This window comes from Myotis davidii, unplaced genomic scaffold (assembly GCF_000327345.1).
Source record: "Myotis davidii unplaced genomic scaffold, ASM32734v1 scaffold602, whole genome shotgun sequence".
In the NCBI taxonomy this organism is placed as follows: Eukaryota; Metazoa; Chordata; class Mammalia; order Chiroptera; family Vespertilionidae; genus Myotis; species Myotis davidii.
The window spans coordinates 465913-492324 of record NW_006293537.1 but is presented as its reverse complement, the minus strand read 5'-3'; the positions used below and the strand labels follow the sequence as shown (position 1 = coordinate 492324).

The 26412-nt window shown below is 41.5% G+C and overlaps 1 protein-coding gene across 1 annotated transcript in view; it reads right to left on the bottom strand.

Moving 5' to 3' along the window:
- The window catches only part of ST6GALNAC3 (ST6 (alpha-N-acetyl-neuraminyl-2,3-beta-galactosyl-1,3)-N-acetylgalactosaminide alpha-2,6-sialyltransferase 3), a 517233-nt gene that overhangs the window by 270445 nt on the left and 220376 nt on the right, over positions 1 to 26412 (bottom strand). Inside the window, 1 exon segment of the mRNA XM_006767210.2 lies at positions 26281 to 26412. This exon segment is cut by the window's right edge and continues 24 nt beyond it. Within this exon segment, the coding sequence (XP_006767273.1) occupies positions 26281 to 26412 (132 nt within the window).

Genomic DNA, 26412 nt, shown 5'->3' with positions numbered 1-26412 from the left:
TCTCCCACACCTGCCCCATGTCCAGTGCTTTGCTCAGGGCTTGACATTTTATGGGCACCACAACTCTTCCCTGAATAAAGGAATGAATATGTCACTTGAAGCGATTCTCATAGATGGGCTTAACTCTTCAGGAAAAACCTGCTTTACAATTACTTTTCACCAGCACATTTATCCTGTAATACAAGGGACTCCTGCTATTCCATGACATTAACATGCCACCGAGGCTTTAAGAAAAGAAAAGGAACCAACTATCAAAGCACTTCAAAGCCAGAAGGATGTGTTTGGTCCTCATTTCTCCTCTGGATTCGGTGGGGGTCCTGCTTTAGATGTTGAGCACGAGCAGGGAGAAGTAAGGTAGGAATTTGCTCTGACCTTGAGGACAGGGGAAGCTGCCTGCACACCAGTGCCTGACCGGCCATGGCTCCTCTGAGTTCTTCTAGCTGTGTGCCTGGCCGCATGCCTGGTTTCTGTCTGTTTTGGACTCCTTCCCCAAGCTTTCGAGGACACGGACTCAGCTCCCACAGAACTGAGGGCACAGGCTCATCTCGCCCTCCTTTTAGCTTCATTCCCCCTCAGTTGGAGGAGCTCATCTTGCTTAGCCTTCCTCTACCTTTCCTCTGACAGCCCCTCCGGACTGCAGAACACACATGTCCAAGTGCAGGTTTTATAAAGGAGGCTCTGCCCCTGGAGGAGTGGTGGGGCTGAAGACGGCCCCTTTATTTTTGTGATTATGTGTCTAAAAAGAGAAAGCTCCCCCACTCCGGTGATAAAGCACACACATTAATCTTTCGGTTCTGAAGCGATTTCATTTATCTATCAGAAAGCAGGGAAAGACAGCTTAGAGAAACTCATTTAGAGAAAAAAGAAAACATCTAACAGGATAATCAAATTAATGACTGAAATGCCTTTCAGCTACAAGTGGATTATTCAGCATAAAGAAGAGAGTAATACACACAGTTCATCTGTGACCTTGCCTTGGTCATTACCAGATTAGAGATACAAAATGCATCGGGGGAAAAAAAATAACAAAACACTCTTAAACCGGAGATGTTCATGGGTAGGCGCACAGGCCAGCTTTAGACTCTGAGAGCCTTCTGGGTGCCTCCCCCCTGATCTTTCTTCAACCCCACACCCCCAGCGGCAGAGAAGAAATCCCTACTCCCAACACAATGCCATGTGCACAGCATGTCAGCATTTTCATTTTCTCAGCTTTTTCTAAAAACTAAACCCTTCACCACCTGTCTTGGAAAAAGAAGAATGTGAATTATATTTCAAATATTTCCATTTCATCCTTTGGGAGAGCTGGCTTCCTTCTGGGGGATTAGTTGTCCACAAGGCTGGGCTGTCATTGGCCCCAGCCAGGCAGGGTCACCATCTGTAAATCCCTCTGTGATTTCTCTCTCAGGATGGTGTGCACTCAAGTGAGAGACAACTTGAGTGCTCCAGGCCCCATCAGGCCTGTGGCCTCTTGGACCACACAGCTACAAGGGGTGAGGCTAGCAAAAGTGATCCTGATCTCCCATTCATCTTACCTGTCCTCACCACCCCCAACAAGGTTACCAACCTGGAAGGCACACATAGAATCACTATCAGCTCCATGATAAGAAAATAATCCTATTTCTGGGCCTCTCTGTACCATTTCTAGGGCTTTGAGCCAAGAGATGTTTCCTCGTCACTTTCATATAGACAAAAAAATGAAGGTCACCCTCGGGGTCACTTGGCAACCCCACAAATGTACTCTCAGGGATCACAGCAATGATAATAGCTGATATTTGCAAAGTGTTTTTAAGTAAACCAAGGGGTTTCATGTATGTTGCCCAAAATTCTCACAATAGCCTGTATAGTAATTATTATCATTATCCACACTGGCCCCCTCCCTGTACTTCAGGTCCCTAAAGCTGCTAGCTCAGGGCACATGTTCTCACTTCTCCTCTGCTGTGAACATCCTTCCTTCAGATGTCTGCATGGTTTTCTCCTTCAGGTCCTTGAGGTTTCTGTTGAATATCATCACCTTATCAAAAAATCCTTCCCTGAACACCTCCTAAGAAATAGCCAGGGACTCCAGTTCCTTTGACTGCTTTAATTTCCCTTCAGAGCACTTATCACTTATATACCATTTATACAGTCACGCTTTTTATTTGTTTGTTGCTCTCCTGTCACTATGTTAGAGTAGGGTTTGTCTCTGTTGTTCACTGCTCTATCCCAAGTGCTTAGAAGAGTGCTTGGCACATAAGAGGCAATTGATTAGTAATTGCTGAATGAATGAATGAATGAATGAATGAAGGCCCATTTTACAGTGGGACATTAAGAGGGAAAATGTCTGACTTAATATATTAGTTTCCTGTCACTGTTATAACAAATTACCACAAACTTTGTACCTTAAAACAACACATTTGCATTATCTTACAGTTATGGAGGTCACTTGTCCCAAACCAGCCTTGCTGGCTATAATCAAGTATCGGCAGGGTTTATTCCTTCTGGAGGCTCCAGAGGAGAATCCGATTCCTTGCCTTTTCCAGCTTCTGGAGGTGGCCCACTTTCCTCGTGGTCCTATCGTCCCACTTTACTTCAACTTCAAAACTAATGGCATAGCCTCTTTATATCTCTGACCCTGACTCTCCCATCTCCATCTGTCACTTAAGAGTACCCCTGTGTTCACAGTGGGCCCACTCCCATATACCAGGGTATTCTCCTTGCAAGGCCCTTGACTTAATAACATCTGCAAGTGGCCTTTGTTATGCATCTAAGGTAATGTATTCACGGGTTCCATTAAATCTGTGGGGGACATTATTCTACTCCCACACTCAAGGTCACTCAGCAAATAGCAGAGCTGAAACTATGTGCAGGTTAGGCCTTCCAAACCAATAGCTGATTCATCACAAAGAAGAAAGAGGAAAGCTGAGCCCTGGCTGGTGTGGCTCAGTTGGTTGGAGTGTCCTCTCGTGTGCCAGGAGGTTGTGGGTTTGATTCCTGGTCAGGGCATATAGGCACATACCTAGGTTGCAGGTTTGATCCCCCGTAGGGGCACATACAGGAGGCAACCGATGGGTGTATCTCTCTCACATGAATGTTTCTCTCTCTCCCTCCCTTTCTTCCATCCATCCATCCATCCCTTCCTCCCTCTCTAAAACCAATTTTTTAAAAAGGAAAAAGAAAGCTGAGAATGACCCTGAAAACAGCATCACTACCAATGACAGACAGGTGGAAATGCCCTGGGAACCATTTCAGCATTTCCAACTGTATGCTCATTTAGATTCCATCCTAGGTATCTGTTCTGGCAGACAATCCCAGATGACTGTAATTCCCATAGACCTAACTTCTGTATCTACTGACAAACAGGATATGAACTTGGTCCCAATTCTTTGGGTCAGAATCACAAGCAAGAATGCTCTAGAGTTTCCCAACCTTCACACTACTGATGCTCTGGACCAAATAATTCTTTGTTGGGGTGAGAGTGAGAACTGTTCTGTGCATTAGAGGATATTTAGCATCAGCATCATCCCTGGCCTCTACCCACACCACCTCCCTACCTGTTACAACAACCAAAATGTCTCCAGATATTCATGAATGGCCCCTGGAGGTAGTGGGATGGTGCAAAATCACCCCCATTAAAAACCATTGTACTAGAGGAAACAGACCTCAATACCACAGCCCCAATGCAGGGGGTGGAGAAGGCAGGCCTCTGGAGACATCAAGTGTCCAGGAATCTGGAATTGTAGGTGGCTTTGTCTTTATCTGCATTTCGGCCCATCACTTACAATGCAGGTTTCTGGCTGAAATACATTTGGCTGCCCTGAGCATAAAGTGCTTCCCCATAATGCTGGCAAAACATAATTAACCAGACGACAATGGCTTTCACACACACATCGATTCCTGTAATTTCAAGTCTCCATTACTAGATAAATCAACAGCATAATCCTATTTATCAGCAGAAGCCTCTTCTCCTGGCAGACTTTTTGTTAAATATATTAATCCTAGAAGAGTAATACTTTCCCTCGGCTTTGCAAAGCAGTCCACCCATAAAAATGTTAATAGCCACAACATCATGTTCAGTATGCAGCTCCTCCATTAGTTGCGCGGCTCCCCTGAGCAGGGCAGCTGTGGGCTTTTCTGTCCGTAGGGTGCAATGTAGTCAGTAGCTACTCCACAGAGGGCCACGTGGTCCAGAGACTGCCAGGAGAAAGCCTGTGGTGCTTGTGCAGCTGCAAATCCCCTGTCTGGACGTGTACCACTTCACACAGCCCTTTGGAAATGCCGCCCCAAGCCAGAGAAGACGGGAGGATTAATTTCACCCTATCCCCAGTATTGGAGGTAGAACCCCATTCCGTGTGACCAAGTTATGCTACAAAAGTGCAGAGGAACTATCTTGCATGGCCGTAAGATCCTCCCCAGGCTCCTGAGTATTGTTTAGGTCAGGGCTCCTCACACACACAAGCAAACCCTCTGCAGAGCTTATTAAAATGCAGATTGTAATTTAGTAGTTCTGGGCTGGTTCCTGGATGCCACATTTCTAACCAGCACCCAAGGGATGGGGGCCTCCAGCCCACACTTTAGGTATCAAGGACTAGCCAACCTGCTTTTAAACCTCTCAGCCGTTAGCTCACAAAGGTCTCATTCTGAGAAGAAAACAACCCTGAACAGATGAACACCAGTCCCATCTCACACACACAGACAAGTTTGTTTGCTGCCTCAGTTACCCTGGATTCCAAGCCCATTGGGAGAGATGATTTCCCGACTTATTTCTGTGCCGCTATAATCGCACAGTAGCTCCTGCCATTTGTTAGCACGCACATCTGGCAGCCCTCTTGCCTCAGGGCCAGCAGGCTCCAGACTCCAGAGCCCTGCAGAGCCCGGGCGAGCAGCCAGTTGCTGACACAGCAGCCAGGGGGTGCCTACGGACTCTGGGAATTACTGTGCTCCACATCCAAGGATGCTCATCCCGGCCTCTGCTTAAGCAATAGGAGGGGCAGGTCTGGGTGAAAGGGAGTCTGAAGATCAGAAACTGGCCTCTCTGTGGACCTGTCATCCCTCCAGCTGTGAGCAGATTTGAATAATTGGGGCTGAGAGGCAAAGGCAGATGTCCTCTTGGCCTGTGAAGTGAGCCCTGCTAGTCTCCACTCTGGCAGCACATCAGCTCATCTGGAGGAAGCCCTGGCTACGTGCTCCAGCAACTGCTGTTCACAAACATGCAGCAGACCAATGGGAAGGGGGAATAAGGAAAGGATCCATGTGGTATGGAGGAATGGGGTTTGTTTCTGCCTTGATCCAGGAGATGTGATTCCAGAAGCAGCTCTTGCCCTTGCCTTTGACCTTAACCAATGCACTCACCTTTCCCCTGACTCATATTGTTCTCATCAGACAAGTGGGAATAAAAGGAGCTCCTCTCACAGAGGCACTGGGCAGCGCAGTGTCTGGAATCAGGCATAAAGCGGGGGGAGAGAAAGCCTGAGATGTCTTCACAGCCCTCACCCATCATTGGCTGTTTTATTTTTAACAAACTTGTAGAGGCTTAGTTTCATCACCTATAGAATGGGGTTAATATCCCAATAATCATCTCACAAATTTCTAGTGAAGATCAAAGTAGAATAGGACTGTGTTGTAAACTGCCCAATAGGATTGTGAGGCCCACGATTGACTGTATCCTGATGCAAAGGATACAAGAGCCTCATTTATACCACCAGGAAGCACCGCTGTTTGGAACTGGAGATCTCTATACTACTGCCTTGGGACCTATTTAATACAATAAATTCAAGGGCCATCCATGACGATCATTAGGGGAAAACGGGAAATATTCCGTGCCTGGCAATGCTAAGAAATATAATACTAAGAAACATATTTTGGATCAAATTCCTATTATTGCAACAAACAATTGAAATAATGCCCCCCCCCCAAAAAAAAAGCTAAATTAAGAAAACTGAGCTCTACCTTGCTTCCCTCATGCTAATGCAATCTACCCTGTGTTCTTCATGGTGAGCTAATGACACTCGGAGGAAATCCACAGTGGGAAACTGCAGCTTCTTTCCAGCCTTCTCCACCTGCCCTTGCATTTTAATCTTGGCCTCTTGTCAGGCAGGCTTTGAGGGTGTGACCCTGCCCTCCGGACTTGCCTATTACCTCCCCAGGAATCGGAGTCCTTATTAAAATCCGTGCAGCCCGTTCATTGGTGGCACTGCTGGCTGAGCCCAAATTGGAAAAATTGAAAACAGCAAGAAGAGGAAAACAATTTGACATGGTTCTTTTGGATCAATAAAATTACTATTTTTCTTTATCAGAAAAAGGTATTCTGGCATGGTTCGAGATATGTGGTCAGTCAATCTAGCCTAGTGGAATATTCTTTTATTTAAAAAAAAAATCCTTGAGCATTTACTATGTGCTGGGCTATGTATGGCACTTGGAAAACATAAATTGGAAAAGGAGTTATTAAAAGCCACAATTGATTACTTGCTTGATCTGTACTGAGGTATGCTTCAAGGAGAGTTCTATTCCCAAATGATCTTTTGAAGCAAGTAGGTGTGGACATCTTATCAAATAGTGAAAAATAGAGTGTTCTAGAACAAAGTCAGTAGAGGACTGAATGGTATCAGCTCAAGCTTTCTGAAAAACTCGGAGTAATACTATGAATACGTTAACTCCTGGGTATGCACGAAGCACCTGTGAAGCTTTCTAAACATACCTGTGATACCTACGACCCAGCTTACCTCTAAAAAGCCTAGCCTCTCAAAGTGTGGCCCCAAGACCAGCAGCATCCGCATTAACTGGGAACATGGAAAAATGCAGACTTTTGAAACTGACTTCATAGCCATTGAATCTGATACCCTCATGTGGGGGCCCAGAAATTAGTGTGTGTGTTTTTGATGTTGTTGTTTTAAAATGTATTTTATTGATTTTTTACAGAGAGGAAGGGAGAGGTATAGACAGTTAGAAACATCGATGAGAGAGAAACATCAATCAGCTGCCTCCTGCACATCCTCTACTGGGGATGTGCCCACAACTAAAGTACATGCCCTTGACCTGAATTGAACCTGGGACCCTACAGTCTGCAGGCTGATGGTCTATCCGCTGAGCCAAACAGGGTAGGGCACAGAAATTTGTGTTTTTACCTAATCTTTCAGGCGACTCTGATGCATGTTAATATTTGAAAACTGCTTCTCTAAATTATACTTTCCAGGGACTCAGGTATGCTTATAGAAGAAGTTAATTTGTCACTGGGTTATTAAATACTATTGTGGTTCCCACAAGAGCAAAATATGAATAAAGGATTCTCAGGGGAGGATAATTAACATAACCATGGAGACAGAATCATATCCCTAGGAGTTCAAACTAAATATATATAGTTATATGGGAAGTTTAGAAAATCAGAAACGGTATAGATTACATGGATTTAGTTGGCCAATGCCAGAATACCATAAAGCAACAACAGTAAAGAGAAACTTGAAAGAAGAAATCTTTAGGAAAGTAAAAGTAAGAACAACCTTGTCCAAGTAAAGCAAACACATGTAATTCTACCAGGTAAAGTCATCTTTTTTTTTCTTTGTAAAGTCATCTTTGAAGGTAAGATATAGTATCCTATTAAATTTACTCATCAAGAGTCAGTAATGCTTTATTGTTGTAGGAACAGATTTTAGATCAGTTTGCTTGGGTTCTTCAACTTAGTATTAGTAGCTATATGATCTTGGGCAAATTAACCTCTCTGTGCCTCAGTATTCTCATCTACAAAATAGTACCTACAACATGGCATTGTTGTGCATATATGTAAAATGGTAGTAAACACTTGATAAATGTTAGCTACCACAATCATGATGTCTTCTTTGTATCTCCTACTGCATATGGCCTATCATTTAAGTACTGATTGGCTTAAGTTGAAAGATACTTATAAAACTATTAGGAATTTTATGATACATACTAGAGGCCCAATGCACAAAAATTTGTGCACTGGGGGTTCCCTCAGCCTGGCCTGCACCCTCTCACAGTCCAGGACCCCTTGGGGATGTCTGCCTGCCGGCTTAGGCCTGCTCACTGGGGGAACAGGCCTAAACTGGCAATCAGACATCCCTCTGACAGCCTGGTAACCCTTGGGGAACATCCTTAGCACAGCCACAAAAGTGGGGGAGGCTCCTGCCACCGCCGCTGCACTGGCCAGCCATGTGCCAGCTTCTGGCTGAGCGGCACTCCCTCTGTGGGAGCGCACTGACCACCAGGGGGCAGCTCCTGAGTTGAGCGACTGCCCCCTGGTGGTCAGTGCGCATCATAACAACTGGATGTTCCCAGTCGTTCTGCCAGTTGGGGTCAATTTGCATATTACCCTTTTATTATATAGGCTAGACAAGGACTGAAAGAAAATATGGATAAACAAGGACAGCTAGATGCATTCTGACTAATGGCTTAGGAAGAAGGTAAATTTTTTCATTGACTTTGATTAATAAAAATATTTAAATAAAGGTTGAGATAACTTGATATATATTGAATCCATAATTGGCAATTATAAAAAGTTAATGATATTTGAACTGAGTTAAAGAGATAAAAATAGAATCTAAGATTAGAAAGGATCTTGGCCAGCACCTATTCCAAACCAATTTAAGAATCTATATTTAATAGCCTCCCTGTGAGTCTTGGTATGACTACTTTCGGTCATTGAAACCTCATTATTTGACAAGATAGCACATTCCAATTTTGAACAGTTTTAATGCCTAGAAAGTTATTACTCATACTGAGCTCAAATCTGCCTCATACCTTCTAATTCACTGGTCCTCCTTCCTGTGATTTTATAAAATATAAATCTTGCTGAGTATTCCCACCTACTGATTACATTATAATTGAGAAGAGTCACGTTTCTGAACAAACGAATTTGTATTTCTGTTAGGGTTGAAATAAATACTACACTAAAATTCCCACATTTTAAAATATTTGCAAAGTGCTTCTCTCTGAGTGAAGACACCACTACTGGCAGGAAGGAAATGTAAAGGATTTGGTGCATACAGTTTATAGCGGAAATCAGCTCTGTACACAGGAATGGGAATAAATGTCATAGGTGCTCTGACAGAAATAGGGAGAAGCTACACTAGGAACACAAAGCAGAAAGAGGTCATCAGAAAAGGCCTGGAAGGTGAAGAGATCACCAGGCAAATTAGAGGAGGGGCAAGCATTTGAAAATTCATAAAGGTATAAAATATATTGTTATTTTGGAATTCAAACTGATGCAGCATGGCTGAAGCATCAGGCACCATGGGGAGGGGGTGCAATGAGAGATGAGCCAAGCGATGGACAGATGTCAGAACTGTAGACCGAATGGTCCTACAGACTTACCTGGATCGATTGCTAACACAAGCTCTAACCTTGTAACCACCTCATCTACTACCTCAGGAGTGCCACCAGCTCTGAAACACGTAACAGCCTCAACATGGTGAAAACCTGAATGATCATGGTCTGACCTCTTCCCAAGGAAGTGGTATCGACTGACTGTTCTACAGGAGGCAACTGAGAGCTCAGTGAAGTTAAGTACCTTATCTTAATCTGAAGATTATGGGGACTAACATAGGAAAACGAATCTTACAATTTGCTGAGTCCCAACTTTTCCAAATGTTTTTGGGTCTTTTTCATGAATCAGAAAACGAGAAAAAGGAAACAACGGGGTAAATAACATGCACCGTGTGGCAAGGCTTCAGTGAAGAGGAATTGATGGGATGCAGGCACCAGTTGTTGACAGATCAGTAAGGAAACCCCCAGAAGAGCATTCAGCAAGGTTCAGCTCCCATAAGTTGTCTGAACCAAATGCCTTATTTTCCCTATGGGGATCCCCACTGTCATTAACCCGGGAAACTCCATTAAGAACACAGAGTTGATGGAAGATTCCCTGCCCACACTAACATGCTGCTGCAGAATTAACCCTGGGTAAGGAAAATTGTGAGTTCAAGAAAATTTGTAACACTAATGACTTTAACAAATCTGAGCTGATTAACAGGATGCCACGAACTGAAATCCTTGTGTTCCAATCAATCCCGCAGGAAACTCCTGGAAAGCACACTTGAGGGAGAAAAATCCATGAGATACTCTAAGCAGGTTTCTTTATAAAAAGAGAACAATAGTTGGAAAAGATACAATATACTGAAAAATAGGGCGATTATTAGCTAGTAATTTTTAAGCAATCACTCTGTTTGGTAAATAAATGTCAACATTTACATTTATTCCTCATGAAATGAGTATTGATACTTTTTCAAACAAAAGCCCACCTGAGATAGATACTCATCAAAGCAAACTCTTCCCTAATCAATTGGAGGTAGTGGGGAAAATACCATATGGGCATTTATTTCTATGCTAGGGCCATTACTAGAATGGGAACTTGTAAGCTATTGGTCATGTGAGGAAATGAGGACAACTTCTCCAGTATTTAAATAGATAAGTTGCAGAAATGGTCTGGACAAGAAGTGATGGGATAGCATTTGAGCAGGAAAGGGGGAGCAGAGGTTCTCCCCCATCATGATTTAGGGTTGACAGATTAAGAAAGTATTTGGATAGCTACATATCCACTGAGTGGCTGCCAATAGGAACACATCTGGGTAGTCCTATGTGTATTGGTTTACCTGCATAATTTTCCATTAAGGAGAGAATAAGGTTTTCCTCAGAAGCTGTAGAAAACAACCACTCCTTTCTTCTGGGTTAATGACCCAGAATTCACTGATCATTAACAAGTAATCATTCTTTGTGACATGGAACCATGTGGTTGTTCATCTCCCCCCATGGATGAGGTGAAACCTGCACATATAAGTGACTAAATAGTCGATGACCATCTTACCAGACTCGTACTCAAAATGAGTGGCCAATAGTCTCACATCTTTATCATAGTGATGCTGATATCGTCCATTGGTATTCAGTATCCATTTTTATCTTCTTCTGTGCTTTCTTCCCCCATTCTGTGTAGCAGGAGCTGGAAAGCTAATTATATTTCCCAAGCTTCCTTGCCACTATAGTGCCAGATGTTATTAAGATTCTCCCAGTGGAATACATTCATGAACTATTGTGAGTGCAGAAGGAGATGGCACTCAATCTTCCTGTAGCAATGGTGGCTGAAGGGTGGTGACTGGCAGTTGTGAATTTTTGAAGCATTTTCACTGACTACAGATCAGATTTGTGATATGGAAAGACAGTGATGCTCCCCGAATAAGTTACTAAACTTCCCCAACTCTTGGATGACTCGTTTGTAAATGCCAGGATAATAATGGTACCTATTGCACAGAGCTACTTTGAAAACTGAGTATCTAGCAAGGTGTCAGGAATTACTGCTGCTGCTTCTGCTACATAAGAACAATTTAGAAGGATGCCTGACAAAGGGAAGTCTTCAACAGTGCTGGCTAAAATGATGCTAATGGTTGAAAACCAACAGGATATAACTGGCAAATAAAGAGATTTGATGGTAGAGACAGAGGACAGCTCTGTGGCATAAAACAAATTCCTCAGCCTCTCGGTTCTCCATTTGTTTAACATTCTCAGTTTAAAATGGAGGATATTATCAAAATCATGGAATTATTTATTAAATGGAATAATATGTCCATAAATTTTGCAAAGCATAATACAAGTATTTGTCATTATTACTTACCATAAAAAAATGTTGAAAGGAATCATAGGAAGAAGCTGTGACTTCTAAGGAGAATTATGCAAATCAGCATGAAGGGAAAGGACTTTGGACTGGGCTTTGAGGAATGGGTAGATTTTCTACATAGAGATAGCAGAGAGAAACTTCCCAGTTTGAACTGAGGCATACAGTTGAGAAATTGAAGGGCCAATATAGAATACATTATTCTTCTTCTCATGTCTTTTTGCTAGCAGTTATACCACATAAGTTTTGAAATACAGTTAAGAGAAGGAATCCTAAGTGGAATCTCCTAATTGGCTTTCTGCATACTTAACATCACTTAGAGAGAAAACTAGTGATGGGGGCAAGATGCATTGAAAAGAGAAAGCTCATGGGCATGATTATGTAGGCTACAGAATTTAAAATGCATTCTTCTATGTTAAAAGCAAAAAATGAAAAAAGAAAGCTTCCTACTAGCAGGAAAATGTCAAGGTGGCTCGGATGGTGAATATTATTCCGTTGCCATGATTCCTGTGCTTTTGTCAGCATAAGCATTTTTAACACAAGCACACCACTCACTGGAGGGCTGATTGACCTCGTATTAGGTGACTCCATTCCAAAACTCTAAATTGGAATAATAACAACGGCCTGAGAGTGGGTTATTTAATGAAAAGGAGATTTACAATGATCATGCCAGTTTCGAGAAGTAAATGAGCAAAATGATCACAGACCCATGCACTAAATAAATAAATAAACTCTGAAGATGATGAGGGCAATTGGAGTCAAGTCATATTCATGTGGCTCCCAGAGATATCAAAGACAGTTGTTTCTTTGAAGAAGATGTTCAAGAAAGAAACACAAACCCTAGCCAGTTTGGCTCAATGGCTACAGCATCGGCCTGAGAACTGAAGGGTCCTAGGTTCGAGTCCTGTCAAGGGCACATACCTTGGTTGCAGGCTGGATGCCCTGCCCTGGTGCTGGGGGCAACCAATGAATGTGTCTTTCTCATATCAATGTTTCTCTCTGTGTGTGTCTCTCCCTCTCCCTTCCACTCTCTCTAAAAATCAATGGGAAAATAACCTTGCGTGAGGATTAACAAAAACAACAACACAAGGGCTATTTGGCACATAGCTCAGCACCTAAAACTCTGTCTCATTTTCATCCTCAGTGGATTTCTGACAAATAATATTAATTTTTACCTAATTTAAAATCAAGAGACTGTATTTTAATCTGTTCTTTAATCTGGGAAAGTCAATATTTCCCTCTGAAAGGCTGTCCCCAACACATCCTGTCTGAAAGCACATATTTCAAGAATACAGGGCAGCCAGGGATGCAACACAGCAATCAACCATTCTGCTTTTGGAACATAGCTTAAGTAACCCCTAAAAAGCACTGTATCTTTTGAAAAATGTAAAGAGAGAAACATGAAATCAGTTCATCAACAAGATAGCAAGAATGGTAATGCTGTGGTTGTTATGCCTATCAGTACAATAGAGTAAAAAGTCATGGGGAGAGGGGAGCTGCATGATTGTACTCTGTCCAGATGTGGGCTGCAACAAGATAATTGACTTACAGCAGCTCATAACAAGCACTAAGTAAAATTTCAACTCTAATATTTGGCACCCAACTCAACAAAAGCCATCAAGATTAAATTACATATAGAGATACAGGCAGTTTAACTGTGCAAAGGAAGCAGGGCCACTATAGAAAACAACGTGTCAACACATTGGATGCTCTTTCTTTGACCATATGACTAAAATCTGGGGCTCTGACATCTGGATTTCAATATTTAGTCCTGCCATTTTGAGCAAGTATGACTTGGAGCAAGTTGTATATCCTGCCCTAGTCTCAATTTCCTCGTCTACAATATGGGAAAATGACTTTACATAACCTAGAGACTACTTGTGAGAACATTTCAATGATTCATTAAAAGCCTTCTACACTGTCATGGTTCATTTATTTGTCAACTTGGCCAGGCCATAACGCCCAGGTATTTGGTCAAACATTATGCTGCAGGTTGTCTATGAATTTGTTTTCTGGACCCTAGTGGTCAGCTTGAATTTTACTACGTGCATTTTCTAGGAACCCTGCAAGCTGGCAAATGAACCAAATTTTGGTCCCCAGCTAGGGCTGAAAGGGTTGAAATCCTCTGGACGGTGTTTCCACAACCCAGACACAAGGGATTCTTATAATGCACCATGAACACTTGTAAAGCTCAAGGAGAGGGTCTACTTATTGTTGTTATTCACATGACTTGCTATAAAAATGCTTCGCTATTCCTGTTTGATTGCAATGAGTTGCCCTCTAGCCAGTTGTGGTGTTTCATAATACACTGCTCATCTGCTCTATCCTCATCCGCAGTGGAAGAATTCCAAATTCCAAACTGTAACTGGCCCAAAGGATTTGGGATAAGGGATAGTGAACTTGTGTGCTTAAGCACTACACATGTCATTATCTCTTTTAGTCCTTACAGACTGCATACTATTTTACTGATTTAACTTATTTTCCAAGGCCAGTGGTTTTAGTTGTCCTGTGAGGGCAACAGAAGATACTAAAATTGCGTTGGTCAGCATGTTCCATTAAGTGGTTTCAGGAAGGGGTTGTCAGTTCAAGTCAGAAAGTTCATTGGATCACACTTGTTGAATCCGCTAAATGCTGGGCACTAGGCAATGCTTTGTAATTGCAAAGAAGAAAATACTTTTTTGTCCTAAAGTACAGAACATGTTTTCATAATGTTAAATGGTAATAGGTGAGATAGAGAAGCATATGTAGAGGATTATGTCAACTCTAAATGTAGACAGAGAAAGAAGGTTTGGAGAAAATAGCTAAAGATATTAAGTGTCCTGGGCTATATGTGAGTGGTACATTTTAGGTGACCTTTTCTTTAAACATGTTTCCAGTTTTTCTACAATGAGTATGTATTGCATTTATTACAAAATAATTACTAGAATTAAGTACTTTAGTTTTTAAGCAATATTATCTGTGAAATACTCCAGAGCTTTTTCCATCATTAAAAAAAAAGAATTAAAAAAATATGTTAAAATACATATATTTTGGTTCTACTGGGCCTTCAACTGATTAGATAAGACCCACCCACCTTATGGAGGATAATCAGCTTTACTCAAAGTCTAAAATTAATTTCCAGGGGTAATTTTTTATTATCCAAAGACTAAAGATATAATAAGCTTCCTTATCTGTTCTCTGTGACTGTTTTCATGTGATTGCTTGTTTGTTTCCTAGCCTAGCCTTTTATTAGGGCAGAGCTGGTCAAGTCCCAGCTTTCAGAATGATTGGTTGGGGGGAGAAGGGGCGTGGGCGGGGTGGCGCTGGCTTATCTCAGTCTCTGCTTCTGTTTAACCCAGGCTTGCCTTCTGGTCTTGCAGGGTTGATATCATCCATCCCCTCAGTTTTGATGGATACTGATAAACCCCCAGGAAGCCACACTATCAGCTTTCATGCTTTCGTCTCTTTCCATACCTTCTCAGTTGCTGGTGTCTGAAGATTTCCCTTCTTTCGTGCAAGGCCATCTGGGCCTTAAATAACGTATCCTAGCTTATCCAGCAGGCCCTGGTATTATACAGCAAGACAACTGCCATGCTATCTTAGACCACTATATTGCCATATCAGAACTCAATTTCATTTTTCTTTTACTACTTAAAACATTTCTATAAGCCAGATTACTTAATTAACCAGGTATACCATTTTCAAAGCCTTGTGGGATAACATTTGATATAGGAGTCATATAGCTAATTTTGAGGTAAAAAATTCTTTAATGAATATTTTTCATTTGTAAGTAAGCCTTTGTAAGTCTACTCTGGGAAATGAGAAATCACAATTTGATGCCATCTACTTAGTGGCAAATTATCTGCCAGACATTGAATACAATTGTTTAATTGAAGTTACTTGAATGTTCACTATTCTTAACAGCAAAATAATGAATCTGTTATGCTGAAATGTCTATGCCCCCCTGGGTGGTATTTTCTAGGATAATTGCCAGCCAGTCTGTCTTATTCTCTTCCTTAGTGAACCCCAATTTTAATTTTTCTTTAAAGTGGGGCTCATTGCTGAGCCTTAAGACTTTATCTGGAACAGAGTGAGCACTTATTAAGTATTTGGTGACTAATAATCACGGTTAATACTAACAGCCACTTGGTGAATTTTTTTTGGTTTGTTTTCTTTTCTACCTACTCTGTCAGGTTATTTAACTGGAACTTGAGAAAAGCTGAACAAAAACTCTTACCATGGGGGACAGCTACTTCTCTCATCTTTTTCAACTCTCAAATCAGGGTGCTCTTTGTTGGGTGCTCTGTTTTGCTTTGCTTTGCTTATCTCAGGTGAGGAAATGTGATATCTGAATGTCTAACAGGCTCCAGTGAAGTGTATTAAGATGACAGTCAATAAAAGGGCATTTTTCTACCTAAGGTTCTGCAATGAATCAAGTCCTCTTATATTTTCTGGGGGAACCAATTGAAACCTTGAAAACGATGATAATGGATCTTTCATCAATAACAGATGTGATTTGTAAAGTGAAAATCTATTTTGACTGATGATGCCTCATTGCGATAGGGAAGATTTCTTCTGAATAATTAAAATGAAAAGCATGTGATCTATCATTTGCATAGGATTAGAAATTCAGTAGTTGTCAGTCTTGTCCAGCCATTTTCTGGCTTTAGGGCCTTGGAAAAGTGTGACCTTTACTTCCCTTTTTCAAAAGATAAGCTCATTTCCTACACATACGTCCCTCAGCAGGAGGATATAGAACACACATCTCTGTGGACACCTGGGCCGACCAATGGGCTGACAGAGGTGACCTCCGGCTCTGCTTCCCAGCAGTTTTCAGGTATGGATTTGGAAAGATGGCTCTCCCAGCCAGCACCTTGTTGAAAGATGAATTTCATCATGTTCTGTGGTGGTGGTTGTAAAATAACTATAACATATAATGTACATATCAGCTAGGACTCATTTGCTTGCAAGTGACCAAAATATAGTTCAAACTAGAAGACATGAAAAAAGATTTCACTGGCTTATCTCCCCAGATCAGGGGAGGTAGAATGCCTTCAAGAACGGCTGGGCTTGGCACTAGAGAATTGTCCAGGCTCACTTTAGCTCTGCCCCTGGCTAGTGCCTCTCTCAATATTTTGGTCCCATTCTCCCCAAGGAGCACAGCCACTGACACTCAGAGATGCACATCTCAACACACTACTACCAAAGAAAAGAGGATCTTTCCCCACAGCATTACTTAGAACAATAAAATCTGGGAAGGGTTCAGAATGGCCCATTTTTGGCCATGCATCTACCTCTTGACCAATCCCTCATTTAGCCAATCACTAGCCTGAATCTCCTGCGCACCCCTCTGGTCAGGAGGGAAGGGACTGTTTCTGTAATAAAGGGGTGGTGGAGCATAGACAAGCATAAGAGGCACTATATATATATATATCTAACTGGGGAATTACACATGTTAACCATCCTATAAAATAAAAGCCTACACTGCAATGCAAATTGTTCGACTGGGAGTTTGACTGTTCGCTATGATGTGCGCTGAACACGAGGGGGCGGTGTGAAATATGGCGGTTGTCTGTGATGTGGCGCTGGCAGCGGGTGACAGTGGAGGCACTGCTGGCCCTGATGGACCCCGATGAGAGCAGGACCACAGTGTGGTAGAGCAAATGAGCAGGCGGCGCCAAGCCAATGTGGGGTGCCAGGTGGGGCCGCAGGGCTGTGAGGCTGGGGGCGCGAGCTGGGGCTGTGAGCCTGGAGGCTTGAGCTGGGGCCCCAATCCCTGCAGGCCTCCACAAGGGATCCTACCTGTGCATGAATTCGTGCACCAGGCCTCTAGTTTTATTATATAATGAAGTACATAAGAATACAGTGTATGTTTATATTTAAGAAAATATATATTGCTCTGTGAGCATGTGCATATGTATATATTGCTGCATATATGTGTATATGGATGGGTGGATTTTCTGTATATTTCTATACATTAGTGCATGAATATGGATATAGTTATTCATGAATATATCATATGTATTACTGTTTTGCAAGTATGAGTTGGCTTTTCCCTTTCCAGTGATTCTATTCACATTCCAAAATCATAATTACCTAATGAATTCTTTTCTATCCTCTATACCCCAGAGTAAGTTGCATTTCAATCAGAGTAGCCCATTTATTGCCCCCACTATGGGTCTGATTTCCTTCTCTGGAAAGACAGAGGATCATGCAGACATGTGGAAGTGTCTCCTGGGCATGGGATGCCACTTCCATGCTGGGGTACATAAGTGGCCTGGCTTCCTATATAGTTTTCAGGTTGGCAGGACCAAGGTAAGGTCTCTCTAAGACTGGATAATTAGCTAAACAAAATGAGGAGCTCAGAGATTAGGACAAAGGGTAATGGAACAAGAGAGAGGTAAGAAATGGATGGATGGAGTGTGAGGCCATGGTGATTACCAACACAGCCAGGAGCTGATTGTGACTTCTAATGTAGTACCCATGGCCTGCTGGGAGTGGTATGTGCTGAAGGGAAATAGACAGTGTGTGTTCTGAACTTTTGCTTTTGCTCTTTTTCCTGTAGGGTGGCAGAATGTGTCATTCCATCTGGCTGGTGTGGCTCAGTGGTTGAGCATCAACCTACGAACCAGGAGGTCATGCCTGGGTTGCAGGCTTAATCCCCAGTAGAGGACTTGCATGAGGTAGCTGATCAACGATTCTCTCTCATCATTGATGTTTCTATTTCTCTCTCCCTTTCCCTTCCTTTCTCTCTGAAATCAATAAAGAAAAGAATGTGCCACCCCGTGATGTGCCTCTTCAGCATGGGGATTCTTCTGAGCTGCAGACACAGGAGAGACTTTGAAAACAGAGTGGACGTTACTCTTTTGTACAGGAAATGTGCATTACAGGAGACCTATTACCAGAGGTCACTTCATCTGAGAAAACTATCTGCATGGGAGGCAAACATGTGTATGCTTATTCCAAACATCTGCTCTTCCTATCTTCTTATGAATTGCCCGCCTCTCCTTTGAAGCCCAGACCCCCACTCCTTTTCTTCACTCAGGGGAGTATAGAAGCCTCAAGTGCCTTTTGAATCTCAGATTTTTGTAGGGGTCCTGCATGAAATCAAACTTGTTTTTCTCTTGGTAGTCTGTGTCATGTCAATTTAATTGTCAGACTAGTCAAAGAACTTAGGAGGGAACAGGGGACAATTAAACCCCTCCTACACGTCCAACTCTATGTTTTTCTTCTCTTTCTATCCCATCCAAATCCTTCTCCTACTACATGCCTCACCTCTCCCAAGAATGCTTTCTGACTCTGTTTTAAGCCACAGGGATGCCTGACCCTTTCATTTGCCAGCAGAGCATAGATTGCCTTGAGATATGGCCTTTGTTGGGAGTTGCTGTTTCACAACCAGACTGAGAAACATAATCTTGTCTCCACTCAGCAAATATGTGCCCTCATACTTAGGAAAAGGATAAATGATCTTAAAAATGATTAAGCCAATATGCACATACCAAATAAGTAATCTTTAGATGTTCATGTAGTTGTTTTCTTTTCTATAACAATTTAACAGTTGAAATTTCTTTTGCTTTATGATTATACAAATGTGAATATTCAGCTTTTAATTAACAATGACATTGATTAGTTTTAAGCTTTTGAAACATATTTGCATATAATTGTTCTCAATAGACTTATATAAAATCCAAAGCCTATATTCTCAAATATATCCTTATGGACATGTGGAAGTGTGCGTGGGGGGAGAGGGTGTTGACATTGTTGGATGATCAGTGTCTGGGCGCATCTACTGGCATTTGGTGGTGGGAAGCAGGCAGGTCCTCTACCCGCTCAATCCCTGGATTGAAGAGCAATGGAAAGCCATTGGCAAATTTTAAGCAGTGAAGATGAATAGGTGTGGAGGTGTGTGCAGGTGTGTGTGTGTGTGTGTGTGTGTGTGTGTGTGTGAGAGAGAGAGAGAGAGAGAGAGAGATAGAGAGAGAGAGAGAGAGAGAGAGAGAGAGAGAGTTATATATATATTCATGTCAGCTTAGTTACATGTGGACATTTGTTTGATTGCATGGAATGTGTGCTTTTATTGCCAAGAAAGTCAGCTCTGTTCCTTAATTGTTGCTATAACCACAACTTGGGAAAATCTATTGTAACATCAATATGTTATGCACATCTTTAATTAGGCTTATGCAGCCTGTTTGTCATAGTAACTGATCTTAAGTATTCTTATTTAGTCTACTTTAAAACATTCTCATTTTTGAAGAGGTCTGTTTTGGCCTCATTAAATTATTAAAGAAATCAATATGCCGCTCTACAACTTGATTGCTATGTTGGGGAAATCTTGTGTGTTTTCACTTAGCACATTTGAAGGCCATCCAAAAGGTCACTTTTCCCCAAATACCAGAGAACCTCTGCAGCACTGGCATACTAAGATTCTCTTATCAGATATGAGGGAGACATCTGTCATCCTCACTGATCAGCAGAAACATCTGCATGTGGCATTCTATTGATTGTCAGAGTTTCATTCTCTTATCTAGTAGTTCATGCAAATGAGTTACAGGTTATTTGCTCAGAGAATTATCTTCACGTCAGGTCACCCAACACCAGCAACAACAAAAAAATGACAGGAAAACTGATTCCATATCTGGAAACTACAAACAAAATCTAGCCTGAAGTACATTTTCTTCTTTTCCCTCAAAATCTGCCATGATCACAACAGGCAGAAACAATGATTACCTTCAACAAAGTCTTGGAGTACCTTAGTAGTTTATATGTTGCCTATCCACTATAATTAATTAATTCAAAATGAACCATTAAAATTTGTATTAAGGAGAAAGCAGAGTTCACAAAATATTGCTAAGCAGAGATTTTGTTTTCCAAACACATATGGGGTTATGTTTTGTACTGTCAAAGGCCAACCAATAATATAGTGATTCTGCCCTAATGTTTCAGGTGGGGTCCCCTAAATGTAATCCTGTTTAAATGGAGGGTTGCATTATTAATACAGTAATGACCTGGCAGGGCAAGTCTGAGCAGCTAAGCTAGTGGGCCAGAAAATTAATGGGGGTGGGGAGCAAAGGGAAATATACCGTATTTGCCGGCATATAAGACGATTTTTTGGCCCTGAAAAATATGCCTCCAAGTGGGGGGTCGTCTTATATGCCAGGTACACTTCAGATAGACTGCCCATAGTGCTTGCCCCGTGCCATAGTGGCCTCCCGATGCCCGCCCACTTCATTCCACATACCGTTCAGGCATCAGCAGCGCGGCTGGGTGTATGCTCGGCTGTTATGCGATTTTGCTGTTATGCGATTTTACCACACTTGCAAAATCGCACACAGCCGACCATACACCCAGTATGATAGCACAAAATCGCGAATCGCGATACCATACTGGGTGTATGGTTGGCTGTGTGCGATTTTGCGAGTGTGGTAAATTCGGGTTAACGTATATTTCTTTCCATATGACTTGAAGATCAATCCCTATCATGGCACCAAGATGTCGTTGATGAACTTTTAATATCAGATGATGAAGAGGAGTTTGAAGGCTTTTAAGGTGAAACTGTCACGCCAGCAAACTTGCTAGGGACTTGCCCGGCACTTGCTCTCTACCTCTATTTGTTATCTTTCTTCTATCATTGACAGTCCCTCTAGGTTGTGGGCTGCTTGCCTGTGTTCCTGAGAAGCATCTACAGTACCAGTCTATAGAGTGTGTTTTCTTTAGTTAATTACCGGTATGTTTACCGGTAATAAACTTGCACTGTTTTATGTATATGTTTGATTACATACAGCCTTGTGACAGTTTTCCTGCATGTCATAAGCATGTGAATATAAATTAAAATGTTAAAATCAAATCTGATATTGTTTTACCTTTTATTTGGTGTGTGGAAGGTGTGCGGAAGAGGGGGTAGTCTTATACGGCGAGTATATAACAAACTCTGTATTTTGAGTGGAAATGTTAGGGGGTCGTCTTATACGCCCAGTCGTCTTATACGCCGGCAAATACGGTAGGACCTCTTGCAAAATCTAAATCACTTCTGGTCCAAATTTTGGGTTGGCACTGCCTCATGCGTTGTTGGATCAAACATAGAATTGATGAGGAATTCTGTGGCCAGCAAAATTCAGGATACCAGCACTCATCCTGTTAGTTGGCACTCATTTTGCTTCCCTGATTCTCAGTACTTCCCCTCCGCCAATATAAGAACCTTAGTTCACACTGGCTGAGAAAGGAAAGGAGACAGGGCAAAAGATGGGAGCCAATCACCAACTGCATGCATGGTATATGTGGTCATTATAGAGTGGGATGAGTATTTAATTCCTTCTATTCTAATTATTTCTATCTCAGTGCTCAATTATTTCTATCATAGTCCTCATGATTTTCACAACATATTCCTTTGTATGGGTCTGGATTAGGAAAACAATATTCTAACAGTGTAAAATGTAAGCAAGTCCCAGGTTTATCTTTCCTATGTTCCTTATCTTTTACTTTTTGTACTTTCCTTGGGAACAGATCATTCAAAAACTGGGTGAATTGATAAAATGAAGCTGAGCTTGAACTGGGTATAATTTACTAAATGTGAGGCCTTCAGGGCAGACTGTCACAGATTCATGAGATTGCCTATACTTCCACTTGGGCCAAGCCAAAGGGACCAGAACTCATCTCATTTAAAAAAAATAAAATAAAATAACCAGAAAATCAGATTTTGCTCCTAAGCAACCCAGCTCTCCACTGTGTCTACTAAATCTTCAACCTAATTCAGCCACCCCCATCCCCACCTTGCATTTGACAGTAGTGGGGAGACTTTTTTTTTCTCATAAATGTTTCCACTCATAAAAATCTTTGTCTAGTGACAGCAATGTCTGGCCTAGCTGAAGCATCAACCAATAAAACTATCATCAACAATGATTGTGTTTGCAGATACTCTAGATCTAGAAATCATTGCTCATATGTCTACCTGTTTAAAATATTTCTTGCAAGTCTGCTGGTTTCTAGTAAGCATGTGCTTTCTTCTGAAAAACTTCTGAGAAAACCTTGAGAAACAAGATCTTAAAATAAATAGATGAGCTCGGTGCTCACCTGGCTCAGCTCGGCCACAGCTATTGACCCTTCTCTGGGTGAGAATAGAATGAATGGGGACGTAGGCTGCTTTTGGAGCAAGCTTTGAGGGGCCCTATTGAAGCCATTTTCTCCAAATATCCAATCCACCACCTATCATTTTAGCTGTATTATTTTGGTTCTTGAAGGCCTTTTCCTCCAGAATCTTATCTAATGCAGCTATCTCTGGGTAGGGTTGCACCTGAAGCCATTATGTGGTGAGGGCCAATGCGCAGAGCATTTGAGTACAAATGAAGTACAGACATGGGGATGGTGGGGGTTGGAACTGTGAGAAGAAAAGATGAAATCAATGAAGAGGAAGGTAGACAGCCTGCAAATTTTGCCTCCCTAGAGGCGTTTGAGATGGAGGGAAACCAATCATTTTGTTTAGGTATTATGTTGTTTTCCAACTCCCATGCAAAATTTTCTGCTCATCCCCTTCACTCATGTTATATGGGGCCTTTCTATCATGCATAGACTACAAGAATAAGTTACCTGCATATCTACTAGTTTTTTTGCATAACATGAAATTGCCAATTGTAAATATGTCTAGTTTGTTTTAGCTAGCTTAATGCCTCATTGCTTCTCTTTAGTTATTTCTTACTGTTAAATAAGGTGAAATGCTTTGTGTAATTCCTGGTCAATAAATATCCTACTGGGCTCAGAATATATTTTGCAATTTTCATTATAAAATAGAAATGCAGAAAAGTGCATACAACATGAATGGATACTTAAAAAAATATTTAGAATGTGAACACCCATGTCACTTTCAACTGGATCAAGAGGTAGCATCTTTGTTGGTGTCTCGGGAATGCACACTGCTCACAAACCACACATTTTTCTCAGAGTAACTGCTCTTCTCAATTGTATGATAATAATTATGTTACTTTTTGTTTCTTTTTAGGTGCACCTTATATGTATGCACATAAGCAACATCATTTAGTTTTGCCTCTTCCTCTGATCTATAAAGGAATCATTTTGTGTGTATTATCTTATTCTTGCACTAGAGGCCCGGTGCATGAATTCGTGCACTAGTGGGGTCTGGCTGGCCCGCCCTGATCAGGGCCGATTGGGCCAGGCTAGCCAGGGGGAGGGGATGTGGGAGGTTGGCCAACAGGCCCCACCCCAGATCAAGGTGGGGGAGGAGGCGATTGGGGATGGGAACGAGGATGGCTGAGGGAGGGGCCACAGGCGGTTGGCTGGCTGGCCATGTCCCCTGGTCAAACTCTCAGTCGAACTCCCAGTCAGGGGGACAATTTGCATATTAGCCTTTTATTATATAGGATCTTTTGCTCAAAACTATGTTTGTGTAATTCTTATTCATGTCACATGCTTCATTTTTTTATTGCTGTATAGTACTTTAGTGCATGTAGTGCAATTTTCACCCACTCTCCTACTGATAGACATTTGGGTTGTTTCCAGATTCTTATGATCATATCAATGTGAATATATCAATGACTGGAAATGCTGGGGCATGGGTTATGTAGACCTTCAACTTTACAGGATAATAGGAAGCTGTTTTTTCCAAAATGGTTGTTCCAGTTTATACTCTACGTACTAGTGTACAAGAGTTCTTTTTGTTCCACACCTTCATCAACACTTGGTATTATCAGATTCTTAATTTTTTGCCAATTTGATATTTAGTGTGCAGTAATATGCTTTTTTTCTCTTCTCATTGTGGTTTTAAGTTGTAAAACCCTGATTTCTAATTACTTGCCCTGAATTCAAAGTCTTTAAAATTTAAATGCAAAGTTTGTTGTTCTGGACTGTGTTTATTCATATTGAGAACTTCAAGTCATAACTGGTAAGTATAAGAGAAGTAAAAAACAAAACAAAGCAAAAAAATCTTCATTCATTGAACATCGGCTAGGAACTGGGCACCTCATGCACTTTGCCCTATTTAATCCTCATAATAACTTTGCTAGTTGATATGGTTAGCCCTATCTTCACTCAAGCCATTCCTGTGTGCTTTTGAAGCCTAAAAATACCAAACAAACAAACAAACAAAACTCTCTGCAGTGATTATGTTTCCTTCCAAAAAATAGCCTCTGTAGGGTCAAAATAATTATCAATATCCTGTGTAAAGTCATATTAAAAACCACCAAAAGAATATCAAAGGTAGCTTAGCTAATATGACTAATTTAATAACAGCCTCCATACATCACTTTTTCCTTTAACACTTCAAAATCCAATCCATTAATATTTAAACAAATGAAAGGGTCCTTGATTTGAGGTGGCATTTCCCTCCTGAGAGGAACTTGTGAAAAACTTCAGGCGCGTGTTTCTGCCTGTGGCAGGTCCTTGTGAAGTGGTTAACACGATCCAGTAGAGTTACAGAATACTAATTGACAGCCAGAAATAAAAGTAACAAAGACAAGAGCGAGACAAATTATTTTCTGAGATTATTTTTATACAGGAAATCAATTAATAGGACATGCAACAAATTCAAGCCACGGACCCTTTTTTAAAAAAATTAATTTGAAATCATTTAAAGGATAAACATCAAGCAAGGCCCCTAAGAATTTATGTGTCATTAATGGTGCCTTTTTCTTTCTAATTATAAAGGTCTAATAAATAGCTTGTAAATCCTGCAGATACAGAGACTGTTTTCAAAAAATCAAATTAACCAGATGCAAAGACTCAGGTATGATATTGCCTTCAAGAGGGGATGTACGAAGCCAGCTCTCACCTCCTCCCTGGATGCGAAGAATAACTCAGAACAGGAGTAGCGTTCTGTGCTGTGCGTAACTTTCCTCTCTAGTATCTTCATAAAATGACCCTTCAATGGGATCTGATCCAAAACTCTTCTCTGGGATGTAGACACACAGACAACTTGTACCTTTGTTACCAACAACTTCAAATGCGGACTTTGCATCTATGAATATTAACCTCACATTCACCCCACTACATAGAAACAAACAGAGATAACACTTTTATTAATCACTTCTGTGCACGTCTCATATTTTGTGAGGTTCATTACTTTTTTCTTCACTCCATGATATAAATCCTTGCTTGCGAAAGTGCTAGTCTAGTGTGCACTTCCCCGCTTTCAATATGCCTCCAGTCTCTTCTGTACCACCAATTGGCTACAAAGACTTGAAGGTTCAGAGATTACAGGATTGAAATGATTTTAAGCCCTTTAAATTTGAAAACTCTTTAAATACCATTTTCTCTGCAGCCATGGAGAATTTGAAAATCAGCTTGGCCTTTGTCTAGCTCCAGGTCTCAGAATTAGTGTTTTCAAAAGTATAAATGCTCTTCTGCAATTCTACAAAGAGCTGTCCCCAACCAGTTGACCCCCAGGAAACAAAACCAGCTACTTCTCTAGCTGGTCACTGCTTATCAGAGTTAATAAATGGAGAGATGTGTATGTTATGCCACAAACCACCAGGAAAACAGGTAATTGCTTCCTCAACTCCACATGAAGCCAGTGAATCAGAAGGGCCAGCAGACTTTAGACGTGTGTCAGTAACCATCTAACAATGAGAACAGAGAAAATGTCAGGGCCCCAGAGAAGCTCAGTGGGGCAGCAAAAGCCAGTTCAGTGACTGGAAAGCTTCTTGCTTCTAAAGAAAATCTGTTACCATGGATACCCTCGAATCCCAGATAACCCTCTGAGGTCTTACCTCTTGCGTCCTCACGTTTATGTATCCATAGTGCGTTCGAAGGGGCCGCCTGTATGTGTAGGAGAATGGTATCCATTTTGTACCAGGTTGTCCAAAGCAGTTTAGCAGCAATGGGAAATTCACTTCATTTAC